The 24,623-nt window shown below is 51.5% G+C and overlaps 8 protein-coding genes across 9 annotated transcripts; 5 read left to right on the plus strand and 3 right to left on the minus strand.

Annotated features, from left to right (window-relative positions):
• Positions 1–200: 200 nt before the first annotated feature.
• Positions 201–2,681, plus strand: PV09_02216 (uncharacterized protein). The gene is made up of 2 exons (XM_016355224.1): positions 201–442; positions 527–2,681. Exons 1-2 carry the CDS (start codon positions 346–348, stop codon positions 2,314–2,316), a joined length of 1,887 nt encoding a protein of 628 aa, XP_016217240.1. The 5' UTR covers positions 201–345; the 3' UTR covers positions 2,317–2,681.
• Positions 2,682–2,933: 252 nt separating this feature from the next.
• On the plus strand, positions 2,934–3,914 carry PV09_02217 (uncharacterized protein; the record flags this gene model as incomplete). Its single annotated transcript, XM_016355225.1, has 3 exons — positions 2,934–3,272; positions 3,342–3,683; positions 3,735–3,914. 3 exons carry the CDS (start codon positions 2,934–2,936, stop codon positions 3,768–3,770), a joined length of 717 nt encoding a protein of 238 aa, XP_016217241.1. The 3' UTR covers positions 3,771–3,914.
• Positions 3,915–5,767: 1,853 nt separating this feature from the next.
• Positions 5,768–10,295, plus strand: PV09_02218 (uncharacterized protein). Its single transcript, XM_016355226.1, has 2 exons — positions 5,768–8,812; positions 8,876–10,295. The coding sequence occupies exons 1-2, from the start codon at positions 7,409–7,411 to the stop codon at positions 9,830–9,832; spliced, it is 2,361 nt and encodes a 786-aa protein (XP_016217242.1). The 5' UTR covers positions 5,768–7,408; the 3' UTR covers positions 9,833–10,295.
• Positions 10,296–10,578: 283 nt separating this feature from the next.
• Positions 10,579–12,164, plus strand: PV09_02219 (uncharacterized protein; the record flags this gene model as incomplete). The annotated part of the gene is made up of 3 exons (XM_016355227.1): positions 10,579–10,793; positions 10,844–12,034; positions 12,113–12,164. The coding sequence occupies 2 exons, from the start codon at positions 10,579–10,581 to the stop codon at positions 11,790–11,792; spliced, it is 1,164 nt and encodes a 387-aa protein (XP_016217243.1). The 3' UTR covers positions 11,793–12,034; positions 12,113–12,164.
• A 2-nt stretch (positions 12,165–12,166) lies between these two features.
• Positions 12,167–13,907, minus strand: PV09_02220. Of its 2 annotated transcripts, XM_016355229.1 has the most exons (3): positions 13,648–13,907; positions 13,246–13,447; positions 12,167–13,189 (listed from the first exon to the last, which is right to left on the minus strand). In XM_016355229.1, exons 1-3 carry the CDS (start codon positions 13,678–13,680, stop codon positions 12,222–12,224), a joined length of 1,203 nt encoding a protein of 400 aa, XP_016217245.1. In that variant the 5' UTR covers positions 13,681–13,907; the 3' UTR covers positions 12,167–12,221. The 2 variants fall into 2 exon arrangements, with proteins under 2 accessions (XP_016217245.1, XP_016217244.1); XM_016355228.1 differs by having other exon boundaries at positions 13,246–13,907.
• A 139-nt stretch (positions 13,908–14,046) lies between these two features.
• Positions 14,047–18,010, plus strand: PV09_02221 (uncharacterized protein). Its single transcript, XM_016355230.1, has 3 exons — positions 14,047–14,947; positions 15,008–17,505; positions 17,567–18,010. The coding sequence occupies exons 1-3, from the start codon at positions 14,380–14,382 to the stop codon at positions 17,801–17,803; spliced, it is 3,303 nt and encodes a 1,100-aa protein (XP_016217246.1). The 5' UTR covers positions 14,047–14,379; the 3' UTR covers positions 17,804–18,010.
• Positions 18,011–19,414: 1,404 nt separating this feature from the next.
• On the minus strand, positions 19,415–22,721 carry PV09_02222 (uncharacterized protein; the record flags this gene model as incomplete). The annotated part of the gene is made up of 1 exon (XM_016355231.1): positions 19,415–22,721. The coding sequence occupies one exon, from the start codon at positions 22,719–22,721 to the stop codon at positions 19,533–19,535; it is 3,189 nt and encodes a 1,062-aa protein (XP_016217247.1). The 3' UTR covers positions 19,415–19,532.
• A 250-nt stretch (positions 22,722–22,971) lies between these two features.
• PV09_02223 (40S ribosomal protein S11) lies at positions 22,972–24,521 on the minus strand. Its single transcript, XM_016355232.1, has 5 exons — positions 24,446–24,521; positions 24,268–24,331; positions 24,172–24,214; positions 23,560–23,866; positions 22,972–23,506 (listed from the first exon to the last, which is right to left on the minus strand). Exons 1-5 carry the CDS (start codon positions 24,462–24,464, stop codon positions 23,451–23,453), a joined length of 489 nt encoding a protein of 162 aa, XP_016217248.1. The 5' UTR covers positions 24,465–24,521; the 3' UTR covers positions 22,972–23,450.
• Positions 24,522–24,623: the final 102 nt, after the last annotated feature.

Raw genomic sequence — 24,623 nt, forward strand, 5'->3', positions numbered from 1 at the left:
AGCGAATGGGAGGTGTGGCCGAGGCATTGCAGAGCTGAGCCACAAGCGTGGCGCAGAAGCCGACTGCTCAGTGGGTGGGTGACATCGATGCCGACGGTTCCGCTTGGGGGAAGGCGCGACGGGCGGCGGGGCTCGACGTGGTGCTTGTGCGCGTGCATGCCGGTCGCGCACAGTGGAAGCGCGTTTCCTTGCCCACCGTCCAGGAACTCGCTTTCCGTGACGTCTTTTTTTTGTCGGCCGTCTCGTGTGCAGTGCAGCACAGTGCTCGAAAAACCACGAAAGCCCGGTAGCTCAGGCTACGACATGACACATGTGGCGTGCTAGTCAGGCGTCGTTGTCATCATCATGGAGCAGTTCCTGCGCGAATGGCGTAAAGAAGCGCTGAACAAGAATCAACACGACGCGGCAATCTTCATCGGCGACAAGCTGCTTGCCTTGACCAGTACGTGCCTGTGTCCTCCCTCTATGTTCCCGGATCCCCTTCAGCGATTCGGCCAACTGTGCAGGCTAATATGCTCATAATCAGACAGTACTAGCGATGCCTGGTGGCTGGCCCAAGTCCACTTCGCTAAGGGAAACTTCACCAGAGCCCAGAGCTATATCGAACGAGCCGACTTGCTAGATTCGAATCCGCAATGCAGGTACCTGTGTGCGTTGTGCTACATCAAACAGGGCAAGCATGACGAGGCGCTTTCTTTGCTGGGCGAGACGAATCCCACACACCTCATCAAGGCTCCTGGCAGCATACGCAGGAAGCTGCAGCACGTGAGTTCGAATGGCGTGCGGAACGGCGCGTTGGCAGGGTCGCGATCGCAGCGCGTCGATCGCAACGAAGAGAGGGACAATGAGGAGCTTGCCAACATCAAGGCCGAGGCTGCCATGTGCTACTTGCGGGGCATTTGTTACGCAAAGCAAAACGCATTTGAGAAAGCGAAGGAGTGCTACAAGGATGCGGTGCGAATAGATGTTCTCAACTTTGAAGCCTTCGATGCCCTTATGTCAAACTCGTTAATGTCGCCGGCGGAAGAAGGGGAGTTCCTTGCGTCCTTGAATTTTGATACCATCACTGTAGGGGACGGATCCAACCCGTCGGCGGCACAGGAGGCAGCAGAATTCACAAAGCTCCTATATACCACACGGTTATCCAAGTATGGACACGCTGCAGAATTTGCGACGGCGACAGAGACGCTTTCAACCCATTATAAGCTAGGGTCAAACCCTGACATCCAGCTGTCTAAGGCTTCGCTTCTTTACACCCAATGTCGTTTCCGCGAAGCACTCGAGCTTACCAACAGCGTACTCTCCTCTGATCCGTACAATGCCTCGGCGCTGCCCTTGCACCTTGCCTGTTTGCATGAGCTGCAAGAAAAAAACGCTCTCTACCTGCTTTCTCACACCTTGGCCGACACACATCCGAACTCGCCCCTTACCTATCTCGCCATCGGCACCTACTATCTCACCATTTCCTCTATAGCATCGGCGCGGCGATATTTCTCACAGGCATCCGTGCTGGATCCAACCTTAGCAGCAGCGTGGCTTGGGTTTGCACACACCTTCAGCATAGAAGGTGAGCATGAGCAGGCGATCTCCGCTTATTCCACAGCAGCTCGGCTCTTCCCTGGAACACATCTCCCCAATCTTTTCCTCGGCATGCAGAACCTTGCGCTGGGCAATCTGAAACTTGCCAAAGAGTACCTCAAACTCAGCTGGGACACGTGTTGTCTGCAGACTGAGACGACAACGCAGCCTTCGACCAATGGAAAGGAACCTCCCATATGCGGGGATCCCCTTCTACTCAATGAGCTCGGCGTCGTCTTCTACCAAGAGCAGGACTACGCTCGCGCCATCAACACCTTCTCACAGGCTCTGTCGCTGGCCGAACAACTTGACTCACCTCCACGTGCGTGGGTACCTACACGCTCGAATCTTGCCCATGCACTTCGCCGAGTGGGTGATTACCCCGCCGCGCTCGAACAATTCAACATAGTTCTCCGTACTGGTGGCAAGGACGCCGGTGCCTTTGCAGCCAAAGGGCTCACTCTTATGGAAATGGGTGAGATGCAGCAGGCGGCGGTGGCGCTGCACGAAGCACTTGCTATCAGCCCACAGGATCCAATGGCCACCGAACTTCTAAACCGCTGCATGGCTGATTTTGAAGTCGAGACCCTGCATGGTGTTGATGTCGATGAGGATGATGAGTTCGAGAGAAAGATAGGGGAGTTGGCGGCACAGTTCCCGCGGAGAGGGAGAAGGGGGCGTCGAAAGGGGAGGGTAAGCCTAGAGGGAGAGAGCATGCTTGTTGATGAAGATGATTAGCCGTGGCTTCAACTCCTGGTGTTTGGATACACAGCCGGGGAGGGAGATCAGGTGGGGACGATGGAACGATGCGACTCTATAGCTAGGCGCATTGGATGGTCTGTTGTTTATGATTGGGTTGTTTGGTTAGCATAGCGAAGGGGTATTTTCTGGATCCATTGCATCACCATTATCGGGACGGAACATGGTCTGCTTTCATCCCCAGGTTTTGAAAAAAAAAATCTATGATGTGTTCGTTTTCATAAGTTTACGACGAATTGAAGGCATACCAGCCAGGAAGCTGCACGGCATTGAGCTTGATATTCCCACAACCACTAGATTAAGTCATCAAGTTAAGAACGATGTATAAAGGCACCAAACCTCCTAGCGTGATATTGTTCTACGCTATGCTGCGTTTCAGATGAAAGCCAATGTTCGTCTCGGTTATTCGTTGGTGTTACCTTTTAGTCGCAATATGGATAAAATCTGCTTAGAAATCAGCCTCCTCACCTCGACTGGATCGATTGCCTAGGCTTAGTACGTAGAGGTAAACCAAAAATCAACGCACCACGACACAAGTAGAGATCATCTAGCGTGCTCAGAGCAACACTCTATAGAATATTATTTGTACTTCGACAATGGCCCTTGATCGCTTTATCCTCGTCCTGGGTTCCGGGCCGGGCATTGGTGTTGGCGTCGCGACATGTTTCGCAGAGAAAGGATTCAACAAAGTTGCTCTCTTGTCCAGGAACGCGGAACGGCTGAAGGAGGACGCCACGGCGGTGTCGAAGGCGGCGCCGTCGGCCGAGGTGAAGACCTACACGGCCGATCTCGCCGACAGCACAGGGCTCAAAGCCGTTCTGTCCGCCATCGAGGCGGAGAACGGTCGTCCGGAAGTGGTGGTTTACAATGCCAGCCACCTGACGATGAGCAAGCTGGGCGAATACAGCGAGGCCGAGATAGAGACGGATCTCAAAGTAAGTGCTCGCCTGAGCCGTTGGCTCGTCGCCGGGTGAGAAGGTTGTGCTCAAGCATCGCGGGGACAGATATCGACCGTGTCGTTGTACACGACCGCGACCTGGGCGCTGCCGCTCCTTGTCTCGCTTTCTGCGGACCCGTCGAGAAAACCGAGTCTGCTCGTGACTTCGGGCGGCCTTTACAGGTACCCCCGTCCCGGCTACTTCAGCCTGGCTCTGAGCAAAGCGGCACAGCACAATCTCACCATGAGCATGCACCAGGAATATGCTTCGAAGGGCGTCCATGTCGCCGCAGTGCCTGTTGTGGGACGCGTAAGTCCTGAGAGCGAGCATTTCAGTCCAAAAAGAATCGCGGGGGTGTTTTGGGATTTGTATCAGCAGGGTGCAGAGAAGGGCGCAAAGGAGGCCTGGGTACGTTTGGTTCATTCTCCGACGCAAGACTTCCTATGTTAACCGTCACAGGTCACCACCCCTGAGCATGAGATGGCAGGCAAATAAACATGCCAGAGAAGCCTTCTGTTTTGCTATAGGTCTATCGGGTTCTGAGACGAAGATTCCAGTTCTAGGGGTCGTTGAATGGAAGGTAGCAGGATACGGTTTGAATGATAAGGTCATGAGACTTGAAAACAGATAGTAGCAAGCAAAATCAAAATGCTTATTCAAAGAGCCAATTTTATAAGGGCATGCCGTTTTTGCGAAAGGCCCGATTTATGGTGCTTCAAAAGCGGTACTACCTAGACGGCAGAATCGAGGTGAAACATGATGCAGGGTGAGTGTAGTTTGAATAGACTACTTATAACAGTCTCGCAATTCAGCTCAACAAAAAGGTAGCTAAGAAGCCGAGTGGGATAGTACAAAGAAGGAAATATCCGTATCGGACTAGGAGCTGAGAAAGGTCTCAAACCATGACCCGAAAGTCGAAGTACCTCATTCTAGATGCGTCTTGATGACATTGAACAAGAACGTACGTCCTGTGTTTTGAAATATTCAGTCTGTGAAACCCAAATATTAAAACCAAGTCCCGCCAATTGGAAAACGACAATGCCATGCGAGAAATGAACGCAAGGACACAATGTATTCTTCTTTTTGGGATCATAAGAATATAGCTTGCTCGGCGTGCTGCACCACGCTTGGACGTCTTCAAATGAGGCTCGACTATCCAGCTGAAAATTTCCGGAAACTCATACGGTACTATGCGGTATCACCTGCTCGATTGGTTGCCTTTCTGCAAATGGACGCGAAAGGACAGATTTGACGCAGAGATGGACATCTTCCTGTGTGATGCCTCTAGGTGCCTCAGTGCTTTGACGGTATCAGACGTCTGCGTTGATTTCAAGTCAAACATCATGTTGGCCCCGACTCAACGTGCCAAACGGCTTCGCCTGTTGGCCTTTGCAGTGTCTCCGAAGCACTTTATTGGTATCGATGCGCCCACTCAACGAGAGACGTGATATTTGCGAGGAGGGCAGATTCTGCTGGTAACTTAATTCGCACACGAAGGTCGTAGAAAGCAAATGTGGAGGAAGTTGGCTAGATACCCTGGCTAAATATAAAAGAAAGCTTGTCGGTTATCTGCGTTAATGGCACTCTGATACGTTTAACAGGACTGAGCGCAAGCAACAGCAGCTCAGCAAGATGCACGATGAGTAGGTTCAAGAGTCATCTCAAGTGTTTGCCAAGCTTTTATTTTCTAATGCCACAGCGTCCAACGGCGTCCAAGACCGTCGCTATTTTGCTGAAAAGCCATTTCCAGTGCTGCAGAACCACTTGGAAAAGCGCCGGAAGCGGGAGTGTCATCTGATACACTGCCTGTAATTGTCTTGAAATGAACAAAAGGACTTGAGCAGAAAGCTTCTGTGTCAGCAGATGAGAAGCGGCCGGAGCTTCGAGTGCTGGATCTTGTGATCTTATCTGATCAGATTGTCGGCTATCGCTTAGCGAGGTCCTGCCCCTGCATGACTTTGTTGGGGCGAATTTTCCCCTGACAAGACGCACAACAGCAGCACCATTATTGAAGGATCGCGTCCGAACAACAAAAACAAAAAAAAAAGCTCCATTTGAATGCTTTGGTATCGGACATGGACAGCATCCAACTTGTGATTTATCCATGCTAGCACGGAGAACATTGGGTGACAATCAGTGGAGGCTGCCACTGGCTTTTGGCAGATCGTCTAGACCGTGGCACTATCTACAATGGGCGAGTTGGAAATCTTCACCGTTCGCCGTTCATTTCCCACAAGCGTACCACCGGTGAGCATTACGGTGCGAATGGTCGGGCGATGGCGAGTTTTACATAATTCGTGCCGCAGAAGGCGATGCGACGACTTTGAGAGCTGCACTACGGTGCCGGATCGTGAGTGCCAACTATCTCAAAATTGCGCATGGGAAAGCAAAACTCGCGCAAATACACGCAAGCGGATGACGCGGCCTCGTCGTGCTCTCTCTGTATAAAGAGAACTGGCCGCTCCCTCGAGAAGCTGGCCACCATATTAACTATTCTAATATCCTGACGTCGCGTGACAGGGTGGCCCCTCCGAGCGGCTTTCGCACCATGGCGTTCTGTCGCCCACAGCCGTGACGGTCGCGCGTTGAAACGGTGTCATTTGCCCGAACACTGCCTGTCCGTCTTGCTCAACCATTAGCATCCTTTTCGCAGAGGGCGAGCATTGTGAACTGCGTTGTGGCCTCCTGTGTTGGGCCCTCGTACAACAGGGACACCGCCAAGGCTGCAACAATATATTACTTCGGATCTTGCCTTTGTTCTGTCACTGACTGTGGTCACGCCAGCGCCTGCCCGTTCCTCGTCAAGCAGCCGCCGTTGGGAGCTGGCTGGCTCACGGCATAAGCCAAAAGTGTGGAGGTCGGGTCCGATGGTGCAGAAAAGGAGGCGCAGGCACTTACCGCGCAGGGGCCGATATGATGCCGAAATACTCGCTAAGCTGCGCCCGCTAATGGACCGGACGAGCACCCGTCGACCGCCGAAAATGTGACGGATCCGTTTATGACGACAGCGACGGACAACGGAGATTCCTGCCCTTCGAAAGCGCGAACGGGGAAGAGGGTGGGCTGCAGGCCAGCAGCTCCGTCGATGGGGATGGACATGCGTACGGGTGCGTCCCGTTCGAGGATGTCTTTGCACGTCTCGGCGAGCTCGACTTGAGCGGCGTGCCAAGTGATTCAGGCGCGAGGACACGAGATGCTCATCAAAGACTTTTGCCCCCCGACGCGAGCATTCCCCTTCCCCTGCGTGTCATGCAGAATTACTGACGACTGAGCGCTCGTATTGAGCGGAAAGCCAATACCATGGCTTGGGCAATCGTTCGACCAGAAGCCTGGCTTGCATTATTCGAGAGGGAGAAAAAAAAATCAGGAGAAACCTTGGCTGGACTGTCTCTGTCGTTGTTGCGCCGTGGTGCATGAGAAACGATGCCGTAGCCGTACGCATAGCGGCAAACTGGACAAAACCGTGATCAAGGTGCAGCGCGTATTCCCGATCTGATCACGTTTCCGGCGTTTTTCATCCTTTACCGAGTACAAGTAACAGTGAATCGCAGGATCGACTCGTCCGCCTCCTCTTTTGCGACGGATCTGCAAAGCCTTATGGACACCAACCGTGTCCACATCCGCACCGACAGAGCAGTCCGCCAGCGGCATCTCTGATCAGTCATGTAAACAAGATTTGACCTGCCAAATTTCCACCTCGTGTTCTGCACCTCAGGACAGCACTCAAACACCGCTTAAAATGTTCCTGCAGCTAAAAAAGCACAGCGAATCACTCCCAAGAAAATAAGATCTGCCACTAACGGGGGTTGGTACCTGGCACGTTTCCTCTTACAGGCTAGATGGTGAGCAAATGGGCAATCTGGAGCGCTTCCAAGACTCCACCACACGATTTGTGGACTTCCAAGACTGTACCAATTGTTTCGGCAGCCGTGCCACTCAGTCGGTTTCTATGTTTGGACTACCCCATTAAGATAACCGCTAGCAGGAAGGCTGGACGCCCCCGTCTCCTCCTCATGCACCGTAGAGATCGAATATATTCTAGCTGGTCGGCTTCGATCTTCTTTCTCCTGTCCTTCGTTCTGTCTCTTCCTACCATAGTCGTTCTTTTGCTGTGAGACAGCTTAATTCTCACCATGGCGGCGACCACTCGTTACGCTGCTGCCATATCCGCTCTTTCCGTTCTTTCTGCTGTTTCTGCTGGAGCTTCTTTTCCAGGTTATCCTTCATGTATTCCTACTACTACTACAGTGTATACTACCGTCACGGTTCCTGAGGGTTGGAAGGCATCGCCAGCTGTTAGCGAGTCGCCCAAGGCAGCCTCTACATGCAGCCAACAGTACACCCCGAACCCCTCGTGGTCTGTTCCTGGTGTGACTTTTCCGACGTACTCGCCCGAGAAGCCCAACCCGAACGGACCGTATTACAACCCGTACAACTACGTTCCCGAGCCGATCAACTGGCCTGGTCTTCCAAAGAAGGGTCAAATTGACCCGCCACCAATGCCGTCCGGCCGGCCTCTGCCTATCGGTGGTTACAGCGCTTCCAAGTATGATGCGCCGCATTGGTGCTTGAAAGGCAGTGACTTGAAGCCAGCTCTGTCTCAGCAAGACACCAACGGTGCTTCGCAATGGGGTCTGATCGATTGCCCACATCTGCCTCCCTATCTTGGTCCAGGTGGTGGCAGCGTCAACCCATCCACCACGGGTGGCTCTACTCCCACGTCCAAGCCTGCTGGTGGTTCTAGCATCGTCCAGAGCCCCTCTGTGACCTACAGCAGCCCAAGCAACAGCACCAAGACGAGCTCCAGCTATGTGCCCTCAATCACCTCCTCGTTCACCGACAAGTGCGTAGCTAATGACACCTCGGCGGCTTGCGGCAAGATGCCAGACACTGGCGTCACTCGCAAGTACAACTTCGAGATTTCCTACGGTGTCATCGCTCCCGATGGAATCGAGGTGAACGGAATCCTCGTCAATGGCCAGTTCCCCGGTCCTCTCATCGAGGCAAACTGGGGTGACTGGATCGAAGTCACTGTCAAGAACAATCTCCCCTACAACTCTGGCGTTGATGGCGGCGAGCCAACCTCGATGCACTGGCACGGTTTCCTCCAGCAAGAGACTCCTTACTATGATGGTGTCCCATCGGTTCAGCAGTGCCCGATCCCCCCAGGCAAGTCCCTTACATACCGCTTCCGTGCTGACCAGTTCGGAACGTCCTGGTATCATTCCCACTACAGCGCGCAATACTCTGGTGGTGCTTTCGGCCCAATTGTGGTTCACGGTCCTGCGACCGCTTGCTACGACGAGGATATTGGTCCAATCATCCTCCAAGATTGGTACCACAAGGATTACTTCACCATGCTCCAGAGCGTGATGAACAACACTATTCCTCTGTCGAACAACGCTCTGATCAACGGCAAGATGAACTATCCATGTGCAAACACTACCCTGCCCTGCACGCCAAATGCTGGTATCTCCAAGTTCAAGTTCACCCCTGGCAAGAAATACCGTCTTCGTCTTATCAACACGTCCGCAGAGGTGAGATGACAAGTTCTGAGAAGCTTTTGCCAAAAATTTTCGTTTGCTTACCACAGACTCTAGGCTCTGATGAAGTTCACAATCGACGGACACAACTTCACCGTTTTCGCCAACGACTTCAAGCCAGTGGTGCCCTACACCACTCAAGTCGTCACCCTCCTCGTTGGTCAGCGTACTGATGTTGTTGTTGAGGCTGTCGGCAAGGCTGGCGACAGCTACTGGATGCGTTCTGAGATGGGTAACGCTCTTGCCAATGATGGTTGCTCATTCAGCGACGGTGTTTCTACACAGGCTGTTGCTGCCGTCTACTATGACGGTGCTGATACTAATTCCGTGCCAACATCTCAGAACGGTCTTACCCCGGCTCTCAAGAATGCTTGCGGAAACGACCCTCTCCCACTCACGCAGGCTTTGTGCCCAGTTCCTCTCGCGGCCGATGAGGATGTTGACACTCTGACTGTTGACTTCACCTTCAAGAGCAACGGTACCAACCTTGTGTGGTCTGTCAACAACCAGACTTTCCGCGCCAACATGAACCAGGCTCTGCTTTCGAATGTCATTGATGGCGACTTCAATTTCGAGAAGGAGTGGAACGTGTTCCAATTCGATTCCTCTAAGAAGGCCATTCGTATCATTATGAGGAACTTCTTCCAGAACGGCCACCCGATGCATCTTCACGGCCATGACTTCAACGTTCTTGCTGTTGGCTTTGGTGAATGGGATGGCACCATCACCAACCCAACCAGAACTCTTGTCCGCGATGTCGGTCCTCTTCCACCGTTCAGGCCAGATATCAATGCCCCCGCCTACCTCGTTATTCAGTTCAACCAGGACAACCCCGGTATGTGGCCACTCCACTGCCATATCGCCTGGCACGTGTCCCAAGGTCTGTATTTCAACGTCCTCGAGAAGCCTGGTTCGATCAACTACCAGATTCCGGGTCCTGTTAAGCAGACCTGCCAGGACTACGATGCTTGGACCAGCCGCAATATCCCACTGCAGATCGACTCTGGTGTGTAAAAAAGCTGCGCCGAGTCGCGGGACGGGTTTCAAGACCCTTAGGCCACCCTAAGGCACTCGAAGTCCGATAATGAATATTGAGCATATGGGAACATTCGGGAACTTTTGGGCATGTATTGTAATTCTAAGAGGTAATATGCACTTTCGAGTTTTGCACCTCGTACTTTTGACTTCTTTATCTTCGTCTCCATCCAACTTGGAGAATTTCTCTTTCACATTTTGTGCCTTAGCTTCAATATGATACCCGCTTATAGGGAGTCTGGAGCCAAAAGAAATCAATAATGTCGTGCATCTCTCTAATTCCGTGTTGAGCTCCTCTTGTAGCCCAACAAGGGAGTGTCTCATTGAGGCAGTCGACGATGACCAATTAGAGTCGTGCAACCGGCTCGTGCTCGCCTCTCAACCTGCCGCACGTTCGGCGCGTGCCTCTTCGTAGACGTATACAGTGTAACAGCATTGCCACCTATATATCGCTATCTTCTATATGCAAGGCACATGAATTTCGCCTGAGCATCCTACATGAGTTCGCTCATGATCATTTTCTCCGTGATCGTTTGCTGCCTTCTAGCTGCACGTGTTTGACGTTTGTTCAGTTTAGGCACCAATTTATTGCAAAGCACAGCTGGCCTACTCTCGCGTCAACGACCACAAGATAAGGAGGACTTCATCTTCCATTTCCGGCGAGGGGTGCGCCTCGACTGCTCCTGTTCGGTCTTGTAGTTCGTTTGCTTGATTCGGCTACAACCATGGCTTGGAACTCTTTTGTTCTTCGCGTGATGTTGCCGATTATAATGGTCAGCATAGCACGGGCGAGATCCTTGCCACAGCTTTGGACTGAAGATCAAATTGCCTTTGAAGGATCTGCAAGAAGACCGAGTGGAAGCTTACGGCAGCCTCTTCGCTACGCTGTCTTTGGAGACTCATGGGCATCCGGCATAAACTGGGGGCCGCCAAGTGCCGAGTAATTACACAGGACCGTCGCAAATTCCGTCCACCTCTAACGGGACACAGGGTTGAATATAACTACCCGGACAGTGAAGAAGTGTGCCGTTGCCGGCGCGTTAACGAAGCATGGCCCGTCCAGCTTCTCCACGACAACAGCTCGTGGGCGCGGAAGTACGACTTGGAGCTTGACTATCAAGCATGCTACGGTTCGTGGTTTGCTGATGTATTCGATCAAGTGCGTCGCTTGAATCAGACGAAAACCCTTGACCTGGGCTTTCTGATGATCGGTGGCAACCCAGGCGGATTCCCAAAGATCGTGGAAGACTGCGTCTTTCAATTCGATCGAGGCAAGGACTATGGGCCTGAGTATCCTGATCCCGACGGCTCGTGTTACAGGACGCTTCAGAATGCCCTACAAACGGTTCGTTCCATCGAATTCATCACGGGCATGTTGAGCTCTGTGTACGCGATCTTGAACGAACCCCACATACGCAGAAAACCAAACTTCCGCCTGTTCGTGGTCAGCTACGCCGACCTGTTCAACCACGAGGACGAGGCCTGTTCGCAGATGACGTTCGGAATCTGGGGCGGAAAGCAGCCACGGCTGACGCGCGATCTTCGCATCGCCATCGACGCGGTCATCGACGAGGGCAGGAAGATGTACGATCTGTACCTCAACCACCTCGTCCTCGATCCGAGGGTAAGCTTTCTCGACGCAAACGCGGTTCTGGAAGGCCATCGATTTTGCGAACCGACGTTGAACGGGACGATGGAACAGATGAACGAGAAGTCGTGGCTGTACAATCTTGAGTGGCCGCAGTGCATTCCGTACGCACAGCAAGAGCAGAACGATGTAGAAGGCCCGGCCAATGAGTTCGCAATTCCCGGCTTCTGTAGGAACTGCGGCGGTTTCGCCGGCCTGGGTGATTTCCAGAGGCCATTTCATCCAAAACACCAGGCCCACGAGGCATACAAGAACTTCTTGGTAAAGACTTTGGAGAAAGAGTTTGCATGATATCGTACATCGTCATGCCGCCTTGTACCTATCTTTTTGTTGAGGGACTGTTTCATCAATTTCCGCGAGACTGATAAGCTTTGCGAAACTTTTGAGAAAGAAGGTGGTGCGAGCCGTCTGAATGGGGCTATGATTCAGGATAGGATGCGAATAGGGAGCGCTAGTCATTGATGACATCGTGGAAAGTTTGCGCAACGAAGACGGGAAGAATTACTCCAGCAATGCGAATTTCTCGCTCATAGGTGCGTTACACAGACTGAAGTCCAGAACTGGCCAATTGGTCAGTGTGTTCTGCTAGGAAGTCTCTTACATGATTGCAGTTCATATAGATACCCATTCCTTGGTGTTGCAAATTCGATATTCTAATTACGGGGTTTTTTTTTTTTCAAAACATTTCTTTATTTGTTTATTTTTAGTGTATAGGACTTCTCACTCTGCTAATGCCAAATCATCAAACTCTTTACGTAGCCAAATCCTCACCTTTTCCAGACCTTCCTTCAAAACTTCCGTTTTGCACACGTACCCTACTCTCACATAGCCTTTGAATTCATCTCCAAAGCCATAAGCACCGGGCACAAACACAACACTGCATTCCTTTCCGATCCTCTTACACATCTCCGTCGAGTCTACAGGCTTGCCGTCTCTATGGAACTTCAAAAAGGCGGTGGTGCCCGCCACCGGCTTCACCCACTCGCAAATGTCATCGTGCTTTATTACAAAGCGCTCCAGGATCTCCAGATTTGCCTTCGCCAGAGTGATGTTCCGCGAGAGCAAGTTGTGGATCGTGGAGGGGGAGAGCGCAAAGGCGGCGACGCGCTCGCAGATGGACGAAACCGAAATGGTGGTGTAGTGTCGCGTGGCAGCGATTTTCTCGACGATGTCCCGGTTGCGCGACGCGATCCACCCGGTGCGAATGCCCGCAAGACTGTACGCTTTTGACATGGACCCGGTGGCGATGGTGTTGGTGTACCCCAGCGACAGGATCGAGGGCGGGAAATCATTTGACACGGGAGATATACCGTGGAAAATAGGCCTATATACCTCGTCGCTCATGATCGTTATCCCTTTGGGTTCCACAAAGTCAATGAGTTCTCTCAATAGTGGACCTGGGAGCACAGCACCAGTCGGATTATTGGGGTTGTTGAGAACGATAAGCTTGGTGTTTTCTCTGATTAGAGACTTGAGTTCGTCGAGGCTGGGGATCCATTTCTTGTCGAAAGACGCCTTCCACAGAGAAACTTCGGCTCCAAGGGACGCTGGTACGGCGTAGAGCTGCTGGTATGTTGGGTAGTGGCATATCACGTGGTCGCCAGGTCCCACGAGTGCGTAGAAGACAAGGTGGTTTGCAGCGATGGCGCCAGGCGTGATGAGAACGTTTTCGTACGGCAAAGGAGTTCCTAGAAAATGCTCAGCCCTCGGTAAGACTGCGTTGGTATTCACCCGCGCAACGGACCAACTTTGGTTGAGTAGAGTCTCGCGAGGTTCTCACGCAATTCCTTTGAGCCTCGTATCTCGCCATAGCCAAGCCTTGCGCTGGGCTGTAGTATCTGCGTTGCCTTATCATCAGACAACTCCTGAAGCTGTTCTATCGAGATGGAATCACAGCATGTTTCGCCGAGATCGTGTGAGCAGATCGGCTCGTATTCGTCCATCCACTGCCGACGAAAAGTTCTCAGCACGTGTCCCATGTAACATGTAAAGAAAGGGGAAAAAAATCTCCATCGTCAAGGGTACGTGAAATAGTGAGCTCCCTTAGTTCTGGACGTATATATACGAAGCTGGGCTAAAAGACACCGTTGTATCTTACGTCCAAGCTCATTTTTGATACCCATCCTTACAAGGATATAAGACCTACTTGCTCCACGCCGAAAGTGTCCAGCTGAACCATGCTTTCGGTCTGTACTTTGGCTTGTGGTATGTGTGGCACAGGATGACAAGACAAAACGAGAAAGCAAGCGTACGAATTGCCAGCAGAAAGAAATTATTGCGCTTAGCTAAAGAAAAGTCGAAGTCAAAGGGCGTAAATGGCTAAGTCACTCGGCGCCGACTGCGGGCCGGGTCAAAGGAGGGCGACATAGAACTAGAGGCTGCCTCAAAACCGAAGCAGAAGGCAAGCCAAAACATCGACGGACATCTGCTGCCCGTGTACGAATTCGTCTCATTCTCTCCCTCTGGTAGCCCTGCTGCAAGCGATTTGAGCTTTCTCCGCGCGTAGCACAGCAGGCCGGGCGTTGCGGGCAGCTTGTTCGGCTCGTGATGAATGACGCTGATCATCCGTCCCCACCGTATGGGGGCAAGTGGTCGCGCACGTGTGTGATTGGTCGTCGCCGGGGCAGCTTGTCTCGAGATACCTCAAACACGCAAGGCAACCTAGACAAGAAGCCCTCGGATCTCTCCTCACAACTCATCCCATCGATACGTATCGCCTGCGGCTCTTGTATACCCCGTGTCTTTCTCCTCCGCCTGTATAAGAGCCTCTCTTGGCGGATCCTGGGCCCGCTCTCTCACATCGCCGCCAATGCGTAGGTGATATCATCGATCTCAACCTCCGGTACGCGGCCGCCCTCTTTCACGATAGAAGCTCAAGATGGCGCCACTGTCATCGCTGCTGCGCCTTTCAGCGCTGTTGGCATACGTGGGCACCGTTGGCGCTGGACTGCAGACCCCGAAGTTCAACCGGAATTCCACGACTGTAGACCTAGTTCCTGACGTGTTCCGCCTCTACGAAGATCGCCCGGACGACTGTCCACCCTGCTTCAATTGCAACCTTGAGGCGTTCACTTGTCACCAGTTCGCCAACTGCACCGCAGCCACTGGAAGGTGCTCGTGCCCTGAAGGTTGGGGAGGGGAAGACTGTTCGACTCCGCTGTGCGGTTCACCCGCAGACGGTAACAACAGAAAGCCGCGCGAGGGAAAGACGTGCGACTGTACGGATGGCTGGTCGGGCATAAACTGCAACATCTGCCAAAGAGATGATGTGTGCAATGCTCTGATTCCGGGAGGAGAGGGAGGGGTCTGCTTCGAGGGCAAAGTCGTGCATAAGAACTATCAGAACTGTGACATTACAAATAAAAAAATCCTGGAACAGCTGAAGGACCAAAAGCCCGAGGCTACATTTTCTTGTAACACGGCGGATGCGACATGCAACTTTCAATGTAAGTGATCTCAAATCCCGTTCAGAACGCCATGATAGGCACTGACACAGGTCCGTTCAGTTTGGGTTGACCAGCGTGAATCCTTCTACTGCGCTCTCGACACGTGTACCTTCGACTTCACCGTCGAAGCAGACCGCAACATCACCGAATACACGTGCGAACATATCAAATGTGCCTGTGTTCCAGGCCGTATGCTGTGTGGCGAGAACGGCTCTGTTGACATCGGCGACTTCTTAAAGTCAGAAATCAAAGGGCCCGCCAGTTTCACCTCTAAGAGCACAGTCGGTGGAAGCAGCAGCGATGGCAGTGTCTTCTCAGAACCAGAGATGAACAAGCTTATCTCTGCTGTTTTTGGCGACGATGCTATCACATTGCAGTGTCGTTCGGGAGAATGCTTGCACGAGACTGAGGTTCCGGGCTACGAACGGCCGGTCAAGAAGATAAACACACCTTTGATAGCTGGTGTGATTGCAGGCTGTGCTCTCTTCGTGGTTGCTGTTGTCCTACTAGTCTGGTACATGTCACGACGCCAGCACCGTTACGGTCCTATTGCCCTCTCGGACGACGAAGATGACGAGCAGTCGAAGCTCATGGTCGACCACAAGCCAGCAGCCCTGTACTTCCAGAATGTTTCGTACCGAATCAAGGGTAAGCAAATTCTGCAAGACATTCAAGGCGCGGTGCATCCCGGCGAGTTATTGGCCATCATGGGGGCTTCAGGCGCTGGCAAGACGAGTTTCCTAGACATCCTTGCCCGTAAGAACAAGCGGGGTGAGGTTTCCGGGGACTTTTACATCAACGGAGAGAAAATCTCGGACGAAGATTTTAGGAGCGTTATTGGCTTTGTGGATCAGGAGGACACGCTGCTGCCAACCTTGACCGTTCACGAGACTATCATGGACAGTGCTATGCTGCGACTCCCTCGAGAGATGAGTTACGCAGCGAAGCTCCAGCGTGTGGATGATGTAGAGAGGCAACTCGGCATTTATCACATCAGGCATCAGATCATAGGCTCGGAGGAAGGGCAACGAGGCATCTCCGGTGGTGAGAAGCGTCGCGTTGGTATTGCTTGCGAACTAGTCACTTCACCCAGTATCCTCTTCTTGGACGAACCGACCAGTGGCCTAGACGCGTACAATGCGTTCAATGTTGTGGAATGCCTTGTGAACTTGGTCAAGACCTACAACAGGACCGTTGTTTTTACCATCCATCAACCCAGATCGAACATTGCCGCACTCTTCGACCGGCTTATACTTCTAGCCAAGGGCAAAGTTGTTTACTCCGGACCATTTTCTCAGTGCCAGTCGTACTTTGACGACATCGGCTTTTCTTGCCCTCCGGGCTTTAATATTGCTGATTATCTTGTCGATTTGACAATGCACGCTGGCATTCCCAGGTCACCAATCCATGAGGATTCTTCTGTATTCAACCCCAGAGATTTGCCACCTACCCGCGCAAGTAGTACCATCGCAATAAAGTCAGTGCCAAGTGTTAGCGGAAGTATGGGTGTGGAGTCGACTGGCAGTCCACCTGAATCCCAATCTCTGCTGCGACCAAAGTATCCGCGCAAGACCTCTATCAGACAGCAGCAAGAGCGACAGCTCTTCACTCGCAAGAAACCCGTCGAACATCATCCTCCTGATACGCCGCAATCCGGTGATGATGAAGGTGCGATCCCAGAAGCTAGGATGGATAGTACGCATCAATGGCTAAGACTGTCGCGGCATACAGGAACGTCAGCCAATATTGAGGACCCTGACGACCTACTCGAGTCATTTGAGGATGGAAGTAATCTTGAGATGCTCGTTTCCGCCTACAAAGCCTCTGAAATTGCTTCGAACATTCAAGTTGATATCGCAACAGCGATTGGCAATGCTGCGTCAGCTAACGGCGCAAACGGTTCTACAACCGAACCTAATGGCGCAATCAACTCCAACAAGGTCAAAGGGTACCACAAGACTGGCATTATGGGTCAATTCGTTATCCTCTCGAAACGAACGTGGAGAAACTTGTACAGAAATCCCATGCTCATGCTTACGCACTATGCTATTGCGATCGTACTGGCTGTCTTCCTTGGCTTCCTCTTCTACGGGCTCACAGACGATATCGCCGGCTTCCAGAACAGACTTGGATTATTCATCTTCCTGCTATCTCTGTTCGGTTTTTCAACGCTGACAACACTCTATGTGTTTGCCTCGGAGCGACTGCTATTTGTCCGCGAGCGAGCTAAGGGCTACTACTCTCCCTTCTCGTACTTCATGGCCAAAGTCATTTTCGACATCATTCCGTTGAGATTGATTCCACCACTAATTATGGGAGCTATCGTGTATCCCATGACAGGTTTGATCCCTCAGTGGCCCGAATTTTCCAAATTCATCGTCTTCCTCGTCCTGTACAACTTGGCTGCCGCGAATATCTGTCTTTTCATTGGTATTCTAATCAAGAACGGAGGCGTAGCGAACTTAATTGGCAGCCTGGTTATGCTGTTCTCGCTGCTCTTCTCAGGTTTTCTGCTCAACAAGAACAGTATTCCGCCGACAGTGTTGTGGCTGCAGAAGGTAACTAATCCATACTTGCACCGGAGATGATTGTAGTGAAAGTACTGACTGAATTTCTCAGCTCTCCATCTTCCACTATGGCTTTGAAGGTCTCATCGTCAACGAAGTTCGCCCACTTAGTCTAATCGATCACAAATACGGCCTAGACATCGAAGTACCCGGAGCCGCTATACTAAGCTCGTTTGGCTTCGATAACGGTGCCCTCAGGATGGATGCAATTGGCCTTGTTGTTTTTTGTGGCGTGTTCCTTGTGCTGGCATATGCGAGCATGCACTTTTTGCTTGTAGAGAAGCGGTAGTTGCACGGTTGGACTGCGGAAGGGCTGGATAATATTGAGGCTGTTTTTTTCTTTTGTTTATGCAATTGGTGCGATACACATGCATAGGAAGCCAGAGGCTAACCACGCATTATGGCGTTTTTAATGTGATTCAGGGAACACAAACATATAGATGAAATCACATGAGCTGCATTACTCTTCGTGGTGGCATCAAGTACTCCGTTTGCAACTTAATTATGACGCCGTAAAGAATCCAGACAATTCATCGATTTCCATTCCGAAGGTGGTTGTACTCATGGGTCGGCCCGCTGGAACTCTCTTTCATTGGGACTGAGGTGGTTGAGCGACCTAGAGCCTAGCCAAAATCCTTCAGGATTATAGAACGATAATTGCGGCGATGTGTGCAACCGAGAAGTGCAACCATCCGATGCAAATGCCAGTTTCTCAGAGCTAGCGGCTAACGATCGCTCATAGTGGACTTTCGACGCACTTGCTAGTCGCTGCAGAACAATTGTGTATAAAAGTCGCTTCTGGGTCCCCATCGTTATGTCTTTTCGAGAAGATTTTTCAGTGTCTTCCGCCAGTACGCGAGCCAGATCTGAGCGAAAAGGAAAGGAAGGACGATGTCGTCAACGCCGCCAACTCTGATACTTGTACCGGGAGCCTGGCATCAAGGCTTGATCTGGAACGAAGTGACAACGATCCTCACGTCGGCTAACAACTCCCAGAAGTGCGTCAGCCTCACCATGCCGAGCGCAAGGGGTGACCCTTCGAAAGGACTGGAGGATGATGTCCATTTCTTGCGCGAAAAGATCGTGGCCGAGACTTCTAATGGGAGAGACGTGGTGCTCGTCTGTCATTCATATGGCGGGGTCGTCGGAGCCGCGGCGATGAAGGGACTTACATTGAGGCAGAGAAAGGACAGCCTGGTCGCAGAGGAGTCTGGCTCCCCGTTCCGGGGCCACGTTGTCGGCATCTGTCTGGTGGCGTCTTTCTTCCAGCCTACTGGCCTGACCTATATGGAAGCATGCAACTACCAGGAGTTCCCGTGGTTCACGACGAACTGGGAGACTGGCTTTCTGGACCTGACCGCAGACCCGCGGGAAACGTTCTACCACGACCTGAGCGCGGGAGACGCCGATTTCTGGGCCAGCAAGCTGTGCAAGCAGTCGCTCAAGTGCGCGTACACCGGCGCCGCGGTCGCCTACGCGGGCTGGTTGGACGCGCCGGTCTGGTACCTCGCTTGCGCAAAAGACAAAGCATTGCCGTACGAATTGCAGCTGGGAATGATCGAGAAGGCCAGGGCCGATGGAGCAGATGTCACGGTGAAGGAATTCACAGGGTGCAGCCATTCCCCGTTCCTGAGCCGACCCAAAGAGACTGCCGAGTTCCTGAAAGATGCGCTGGAGACCATGTCGAAAAGAAGGTGAAAAGTGGCCAAAATGATTCTTGTGACTCAATTCCGCTGGCACGATCCCGGTGAAGACGCTCAGCTGGCGTCATCTATGCTGACTTTACGTTCGGCAAAACAAAAAGCTACACGTCGAGCGCGACCTTGCAGTGTTTATCTCTCTCACAAGAAGTAGAGCAGCCTAAAACGGGCCAAAAAAAAAGGAAAAAAAAAAGATTTCTCCTTAAGCCCACGTATTCATGGAGCTGATTTTTCAATTAGCATGTAACTACTTGTGAATCGCACTCGCTTGGGTCTTTTTTGGTTGCTTTCGTGGGTCGATAATACATCCACAGGTTCCTACCTCCTCTGTCCTCTGCGAGTTCTGGAAACGAACTGTAGCGGCCTCGTCCTCGAATCGTCGCTATCCGGCTCCTCCCCACTATCCTCAACCATCTCATCTCGATCTACAAAGTCATAATCCATCTCATCATCCGTCTCAACGCTCATTCGTTCAGCAGAGGATTGCAGGTCAGGCGTCGTACTGGTACGAAGTGATGCCTCACTGAGCACCTCATCTACCATCTTGCGAATAGTGGAAGCAGATCTTTTGGTCCTTGGAGTGGCCGGCATCTCCGCCTTCTCCATGTCTTTTGTCTTGATCCTCTTCTTGTTCGACCCTCGTGCGTTTTTCTTCACGCCCGCCGTTGTTTTCTGCTTTTCTCGCTCTGCCTTCCGTTTCGCTTGAATGGCATGGTTGTGGAAGAATGGATCACCATAGTTGAAACTTAATTCTTCACCTGCGGCCACGTCCTTCGTAGCAAACAGGCCCATGCGATGCTCAGTATTGCACATGAGGACTCTGGGAGCACAATTCCACTTGTTCGGGATGCTGTTGATGAAGCGCTGTTTGTTTCCCAAGACCATTGCGTCGACAGTTTGGTCACCCGTCATGTCAAATAGATAGCTGTATCCGTTAAACAGGAAGTAAAGACCGCTGCGTTCAGCCTGTTTCCAGTTGAGTTTGGCTCCAAGATACTCCCCGATATATTCGCCTTTCTTGATGTCCTCGCCACTGAACAGGCCAATACCATGCGTAGTTGATTCGCCAATCAGCGTCCGCTTCGGTATATTGCGTTGGATCTGGCAATTCTGACACCTGTCCTTAAAGAACGCAATATCTTCGATATTGTGATTTTGAGGGTCAAGGACCTCGTATACACCGCAGACCCCACATAGATCGGGGTCGCATTCTCTGCCCGCCCTTAAACACGCGCATTTGGATTCATCTGAGCAGATTTTCCCTTTGCGTGCACATTTACATCCCTTGAATCGCAGCCTGCACGATGGATCACAACCACAGGACTTCTCGCAGTAGTGTTGCTGGCTGCTGTTACCTTCTTCGCGATCCACGCAGTGGCAAATGCCTACCTCACATGGTCCGAGGTGATTGCAAGGGAAAAACACTCTGGTTATGCCTTTCGAATTCGGATCGCCATACAATGTCCTCTCTGAAAATTCTATGTCTTTGGGAGGCCTGCATCGTTTGGATGATGCTTGAACGGGTCGACGACCAAGCGTTTGGCGGTGTATGCTGGTGAGAGTGTCGAATATAGGACATAGCTCATCTTCCACAGACGGTTGCCCGCTATGGTCACTGTCGTCCTCGTTCGTGTGCAGATCTGGCGCTTGATAATCCCAAATTGATTCCAGGCCGTGGACGTAACAAGGGTACACATGACATATGCGGCAGGCATAATCGAAATGTGTTGCTGCACTATACCTGGGCTTTTCCATGACGTCTTTCTTGTGGCTTGGATGATCCAGGAATTTCGCAATGTCTAGTGTAGGGCTTGCCTTTAGGCAGTACATGAAGTTGAAGCAGAGCTGGTTTGCAAGATACCTGTAATAACTTGACACTGCGTAGAATGCCAAGCCCAGATACTGGAACTTCAGCCTTTTCAGCTGCTCAAAGTTTCCTTTTTCGTTTTCCTCGGCAGCTAATGCTTCCATACGTTCACGAATAGTTCTGCTTTGAGGCGCTTGAACAAGCTGCCGTCGTATCTGCTTCAAAAGATACAAAGGCGGTACTTCACCCTTCAGGTATTTGACTTCACTGAGCGCAACCTTGACATGCTCATCATGCGAATCATCGAGAATGAATCGTAACATGTCCTCTTCAGTGAGATTGAGGTCCCGAAGAAATGCCTCAGCATATGGTTGCCACTGCCTCCCAATCTGCAAATATGCCACCTCCGTCGGCCTAGTAACCATGCGGAAATGAAATTGCCCTTTCAGTTCCGTCTCAATGTCGCTTTCGCTGTAGACATCTCCCTCTGTTGCTTCAGGCCAAACAAGAAGATCTCGCTCGCTTTGCACCAGCTGGCTTCGGCGGATCGGATAGTATGTCCTGAAATGCGGTATGTTGGCAGCTTCTTCTGCGTGTAGAGACGTCATATTCGCGTATAGCCTCGTAACTGAGGCATTCTTCTGACACATCTTGAGCGAGAATGTGAATGTGTTGGGCGTCTTGGCCGTTGGCATGGAGCTGCTGATGGCTGGAGCATTGTACCAAGCATGATTACTTCGTCTTATTGCTCTCGCATTCGCTTCCGCACGCTCTGTTATGTAACCTTTCTCAGCCTTTTGATTGTGTATCCGAGCTCGCTCAAGTTGATCTGCAGCGTAGGCAGCATGATCTGCTCTGAATTCTTCGAGGTTGCGCTCCCACGCAGCACGGATTTTGTCAAAGTTGAGCGGTATCTCAGGTGGTGCCCAATCCGTGAAAGCCTTTGGTACCATTTCCTGTTCTGGAGGCGCTTCTAAGGTGAACGGGGGTAGTGGGCCAAATTGGATGTTGTCAATGAATTTTGCGCCCTCTCGCATTAACTGGGCCGCAGCCCTCGCATCCTCATTATCATTATCGTCGTCATGCATCCCGGTCTCCGAATCCTCAATCATGGCCTGTGAACTTGATGAAAGAAAGTGATCTTGAGTCGTGGCGGGTGCAGAAGCTGCATTCGCATATTTGGAGTATCTTGGCGGCTCTGTTTTCCGTAATGTAGACCGTTCGCTTGAGTCGCCACGTTCGGTACGTCTCATTTGTCTTGGCAAATAGTTGTCTGGTGTCGTGCTCATTCCTCCAGCGGCATCGCGCAGTACGGCCAGCTCATGAACATCGATCCGCCGTGTCTCTTGCGACTTTGGACTCTCCCTCGTTGGCTCGACTACTTCCCACGGACGCCCTCGTACTGGGAAGGGAAACTTTTCTGCAGGCTCCTGCTTTTCCACCGATGTACTGACACCTGGAGATGTTTCCTGCGCCAAAACCCCACCACTGTTGAGATTCATGGGGTGCACGACACCGTTCTTGGGTGAAAAGCCTTGTTTTGGTTTTGGCCGTGCGCGCCATTGGACGGCCATTCCTCGTACCCCTGGGAAGGGAGCCTTCTCGACGTCGCTCGAAATGGCTAAATCCAGACCTGTTCCGCCACGATGGTCAATTGACGTTATAGCATGCAAGAGTGTGTGATCTGTAACATGCTCCATGCTTTGCTTGCAATACTTGATTTTGAAATCGACGTCTAACAAAATAACGTGCAAGTCAGCCACCGGGGGCGAAAAGTTCGCGCATTTGCGCTTTACAATTGCACTTCAATAAATTACAGTGCGAGTACGAGGCATTAAAGCAAGCAGCCAATCATTCGCTGTGGGTATAAGTGCTTGCTGATGTACCACCAAGGCTAGTAATGGCGAGGTGAAAAAAATGTGCACGTGCACGAGAGAAGTTGACATTGTGGCTGCTAGGTGTTCGAGCAGAGTACGACTAGCTCGTTCCTTTTGGTTTTGGAGAGTATGCACCTTACACAGCTCTTGCAGAGAAAAGCTTACAATGCCAGTTGTATAACCACAGAGACCGATCGTTAAGCCATGCCCATGACGCTGGCACATTCCACCTAGTTGAGTTGTTGTTCAGGCACACTTACAAAATGAAGGGATCAAATCATTCAACGTTGGTATTATTTCATATGTTCATCGGACGCAGATAGGAGCTAAATCATTCTGGATCTCAGTAGTGGTGAAAGAGTCAGACCTTAGACTTTTCATTTGTATCTAATGGCTAAACCCTCAAGTTGGTTCTTTGATCAAATGAGAACCCCTATTTTCATACACGCCTGTGATGTCGAGGCGTCATGCTGCCTCATCGCGCCGGAACTCGGAATAAAACCCATGATGCTATGCATTTGTGCCCCGTGAAAACTGGTTTCGTGTCGCTGTCTAGAACTTCGAGAAAGACTTGACCGCCTTACCCGTACGCGGGAGCACTCTCAGAACTGAAATCCATTAATCACATGGTCAACTCCTTTCGTATCGACGAGGATCTTACCATTGAATCGTACAGTCTTAGACAAAGGACGGCACTGTCCAACGACAACCTGGTCGCCTTCCTCAACACGGAACGCGGGTGAGACGTGGGCAGCCAGATTCTTGTGGCGCTTCTCATAACGAGAGTACTTGGGGATATAGTGCAAATATTCGCGGCGGATGATGATGGTGCGGTGCATCTTGGTAGACACCACTTTGCCGGTGAGGATACGGCCACGAATGGAGACCAGACCGGTGAAGGGGCACTTCTTGTCGATGTAGCTTCCCTCGATAGCGGTCTTTGGGGTACGGAAACCAAGACCAACATCCTGTAGGTTGCGTCAGTTTGTTCTTTCCACTCTTCATAGTTGGTGGACAAAAAATGGATTTCGCTAGGCCAAATTCCTGAACATCATCGCGAGAGTTCGTGCGCGCAATCATGGCTGTCTTTGGATTGAGCGCGAAGGATGGCGCACAAGAACATCAAAATCATGCCGAGGACATGGCTAATTCAGATGGCCCTGCGAGACTCCATTCTTGACCTCCACTCCACGACAGTCGCTCAGAAGTTCTTTCTTTGTATAGGCCAAACTCTTCCATTGTCCCGCCATTCAATCACAGGAGTGCTACGCACCTTATACCATCTTCGACCACCCTTTCCCTTACGCTTGGTCTTGCTACGGCGAATGTGAGTATTTTCACACACAAACAGAGCAGCTACCGGGCTTACCCGCTCTGAACCTTCGGATTCACGAAGATGTGAGGTTGCTTCTGGAAAGCGCGTTCGCTTTGGACTGTGCGAATCTTCAGTCAGCTCATCATATTTATCAGAACATTGCAGTAATCGGCTAAAAGGTAATCGCATGCATGCATGGAACATCATTCTCAGTAGAGATGCCAAAACTTACCCGTCAACTCGGTGGCCATGTTTGCGATGTTGGGATGTCACTTTTTCGTCCGCGATTAACACAGCGTGAAAGAATTGGTGGTGTGTGGGCTTGGCACTGTAGCTTCGACCCACTTTTACAATGAAAGCCTTGCTGCCTGAGTTCGTGTCTTTGTGGACGACTCACGTGCCTTGATGGG

Source organism: Verruconis gallopava (genome assembly GCF_000836295.1).
Source record: "Verruconis gallopava strain CBS 43764 unplaced genomic scaffold supercont1.5, whole genome shotgun sequence".
In the NCBI taxonomy this organism is placed as follows: domain Eukaryota; kingdom Fungi; phylum Ascomycota; class Dothideomycetes; order Venturiales; family Sympoventuriaceae; genus Verruconis; species Verruconis gallopava.

Excerpts from the sequence above, each read along its gene's own strand:
- PV09_02216 (XM_016355224.1), top strand. The coding sequence starts at position 346 with ATGGAGCAGTTCCTGCGCGAATGGCGTAAAGAAGCGCTGAACAAGAAT. Across the intron at positions 443-526 it reads CAAGCTGCTTGCCTTGACCA|ACAGTACTAGCGATGCCTGG; the intron begins GTACGTGCCTGT and ends GCTCATAATCAG.
- PV09_02218 (XM_016355226.1), top strand. The coding sequence starts at position 7,409 with ATGGCGGCGACCACTCGTTACGCTGCTGCCATATCCGCTCTTTCCGTT. Across the intron at positions 8,813-8,875 it reads TTATCAACACGTCCGCAGAG|GCTCTGATGAAGTTCACAAT; the intron begins GTGAGATGACAA and ends CACAGACTCTAG.
- PV09_02220 (XM_016355229.1), bottom strand. The coding sequence starts at position 13,680 with ATGGTTCAGCTGGACACTTTCGGCGTGGAGCAA. Across the intron at positions 13,448-13,647 it reads ACACTTTCGGCGTGGAGCAA|TGGATGGACGAATACGAGCC; the intron begins GTAGGTCTTATA and ends TTTCGTCGGCAG. Across the intron at positions 13,190-13,245 it reads ACTCTACTCAACCAAAGTTG|GAACTCCTTTGCCGTACGAA; the intron begins GTCCGTTGCGCG and ends AGCATTTTCTAG.
- PV09_02221 (XM_016355230.1), top strand. The coding sequence starts at position 14,380 with ATGGCGCCACTGTCATCGCTGCTGCGCCTTTCAGCGCTGTTGGCATAC. Across the intron at positions 14,948-15,007 it reads TGCGACATGCAACTTTCAAT|TTTGGGTTGACCAGCGTGAA; the intron begins GTAAGTGATCTC and ends AGGTCCGTTCAG. Across the intron at positions 17,506-17,566 it reads CAGTGTTGTGGCTGCAGAAG|CTCTCCATCTTCCACTATGG; the intron begins GTAACTAATCCA and ends TGAATTTCTCAG.
- PV09_02223 (XM_016355232.1), bottom strand. Across the intron at positions 24,215-24,267 it reads AATCCGAAGGTTCAGAGCGG|CAAGACCAAGCGTAAGGGAA; the intron begins GTAAGCCCGGTA and ends CATTCGCCGTAG. Across the intron at positions 23,867-24,171 it reads GTGGTCGAAGATGGTATAAG|GATGTTGGTCTTGGTTTCCG; the intron begins GTGCGTAGCACT and ends CGCAACCTACAG.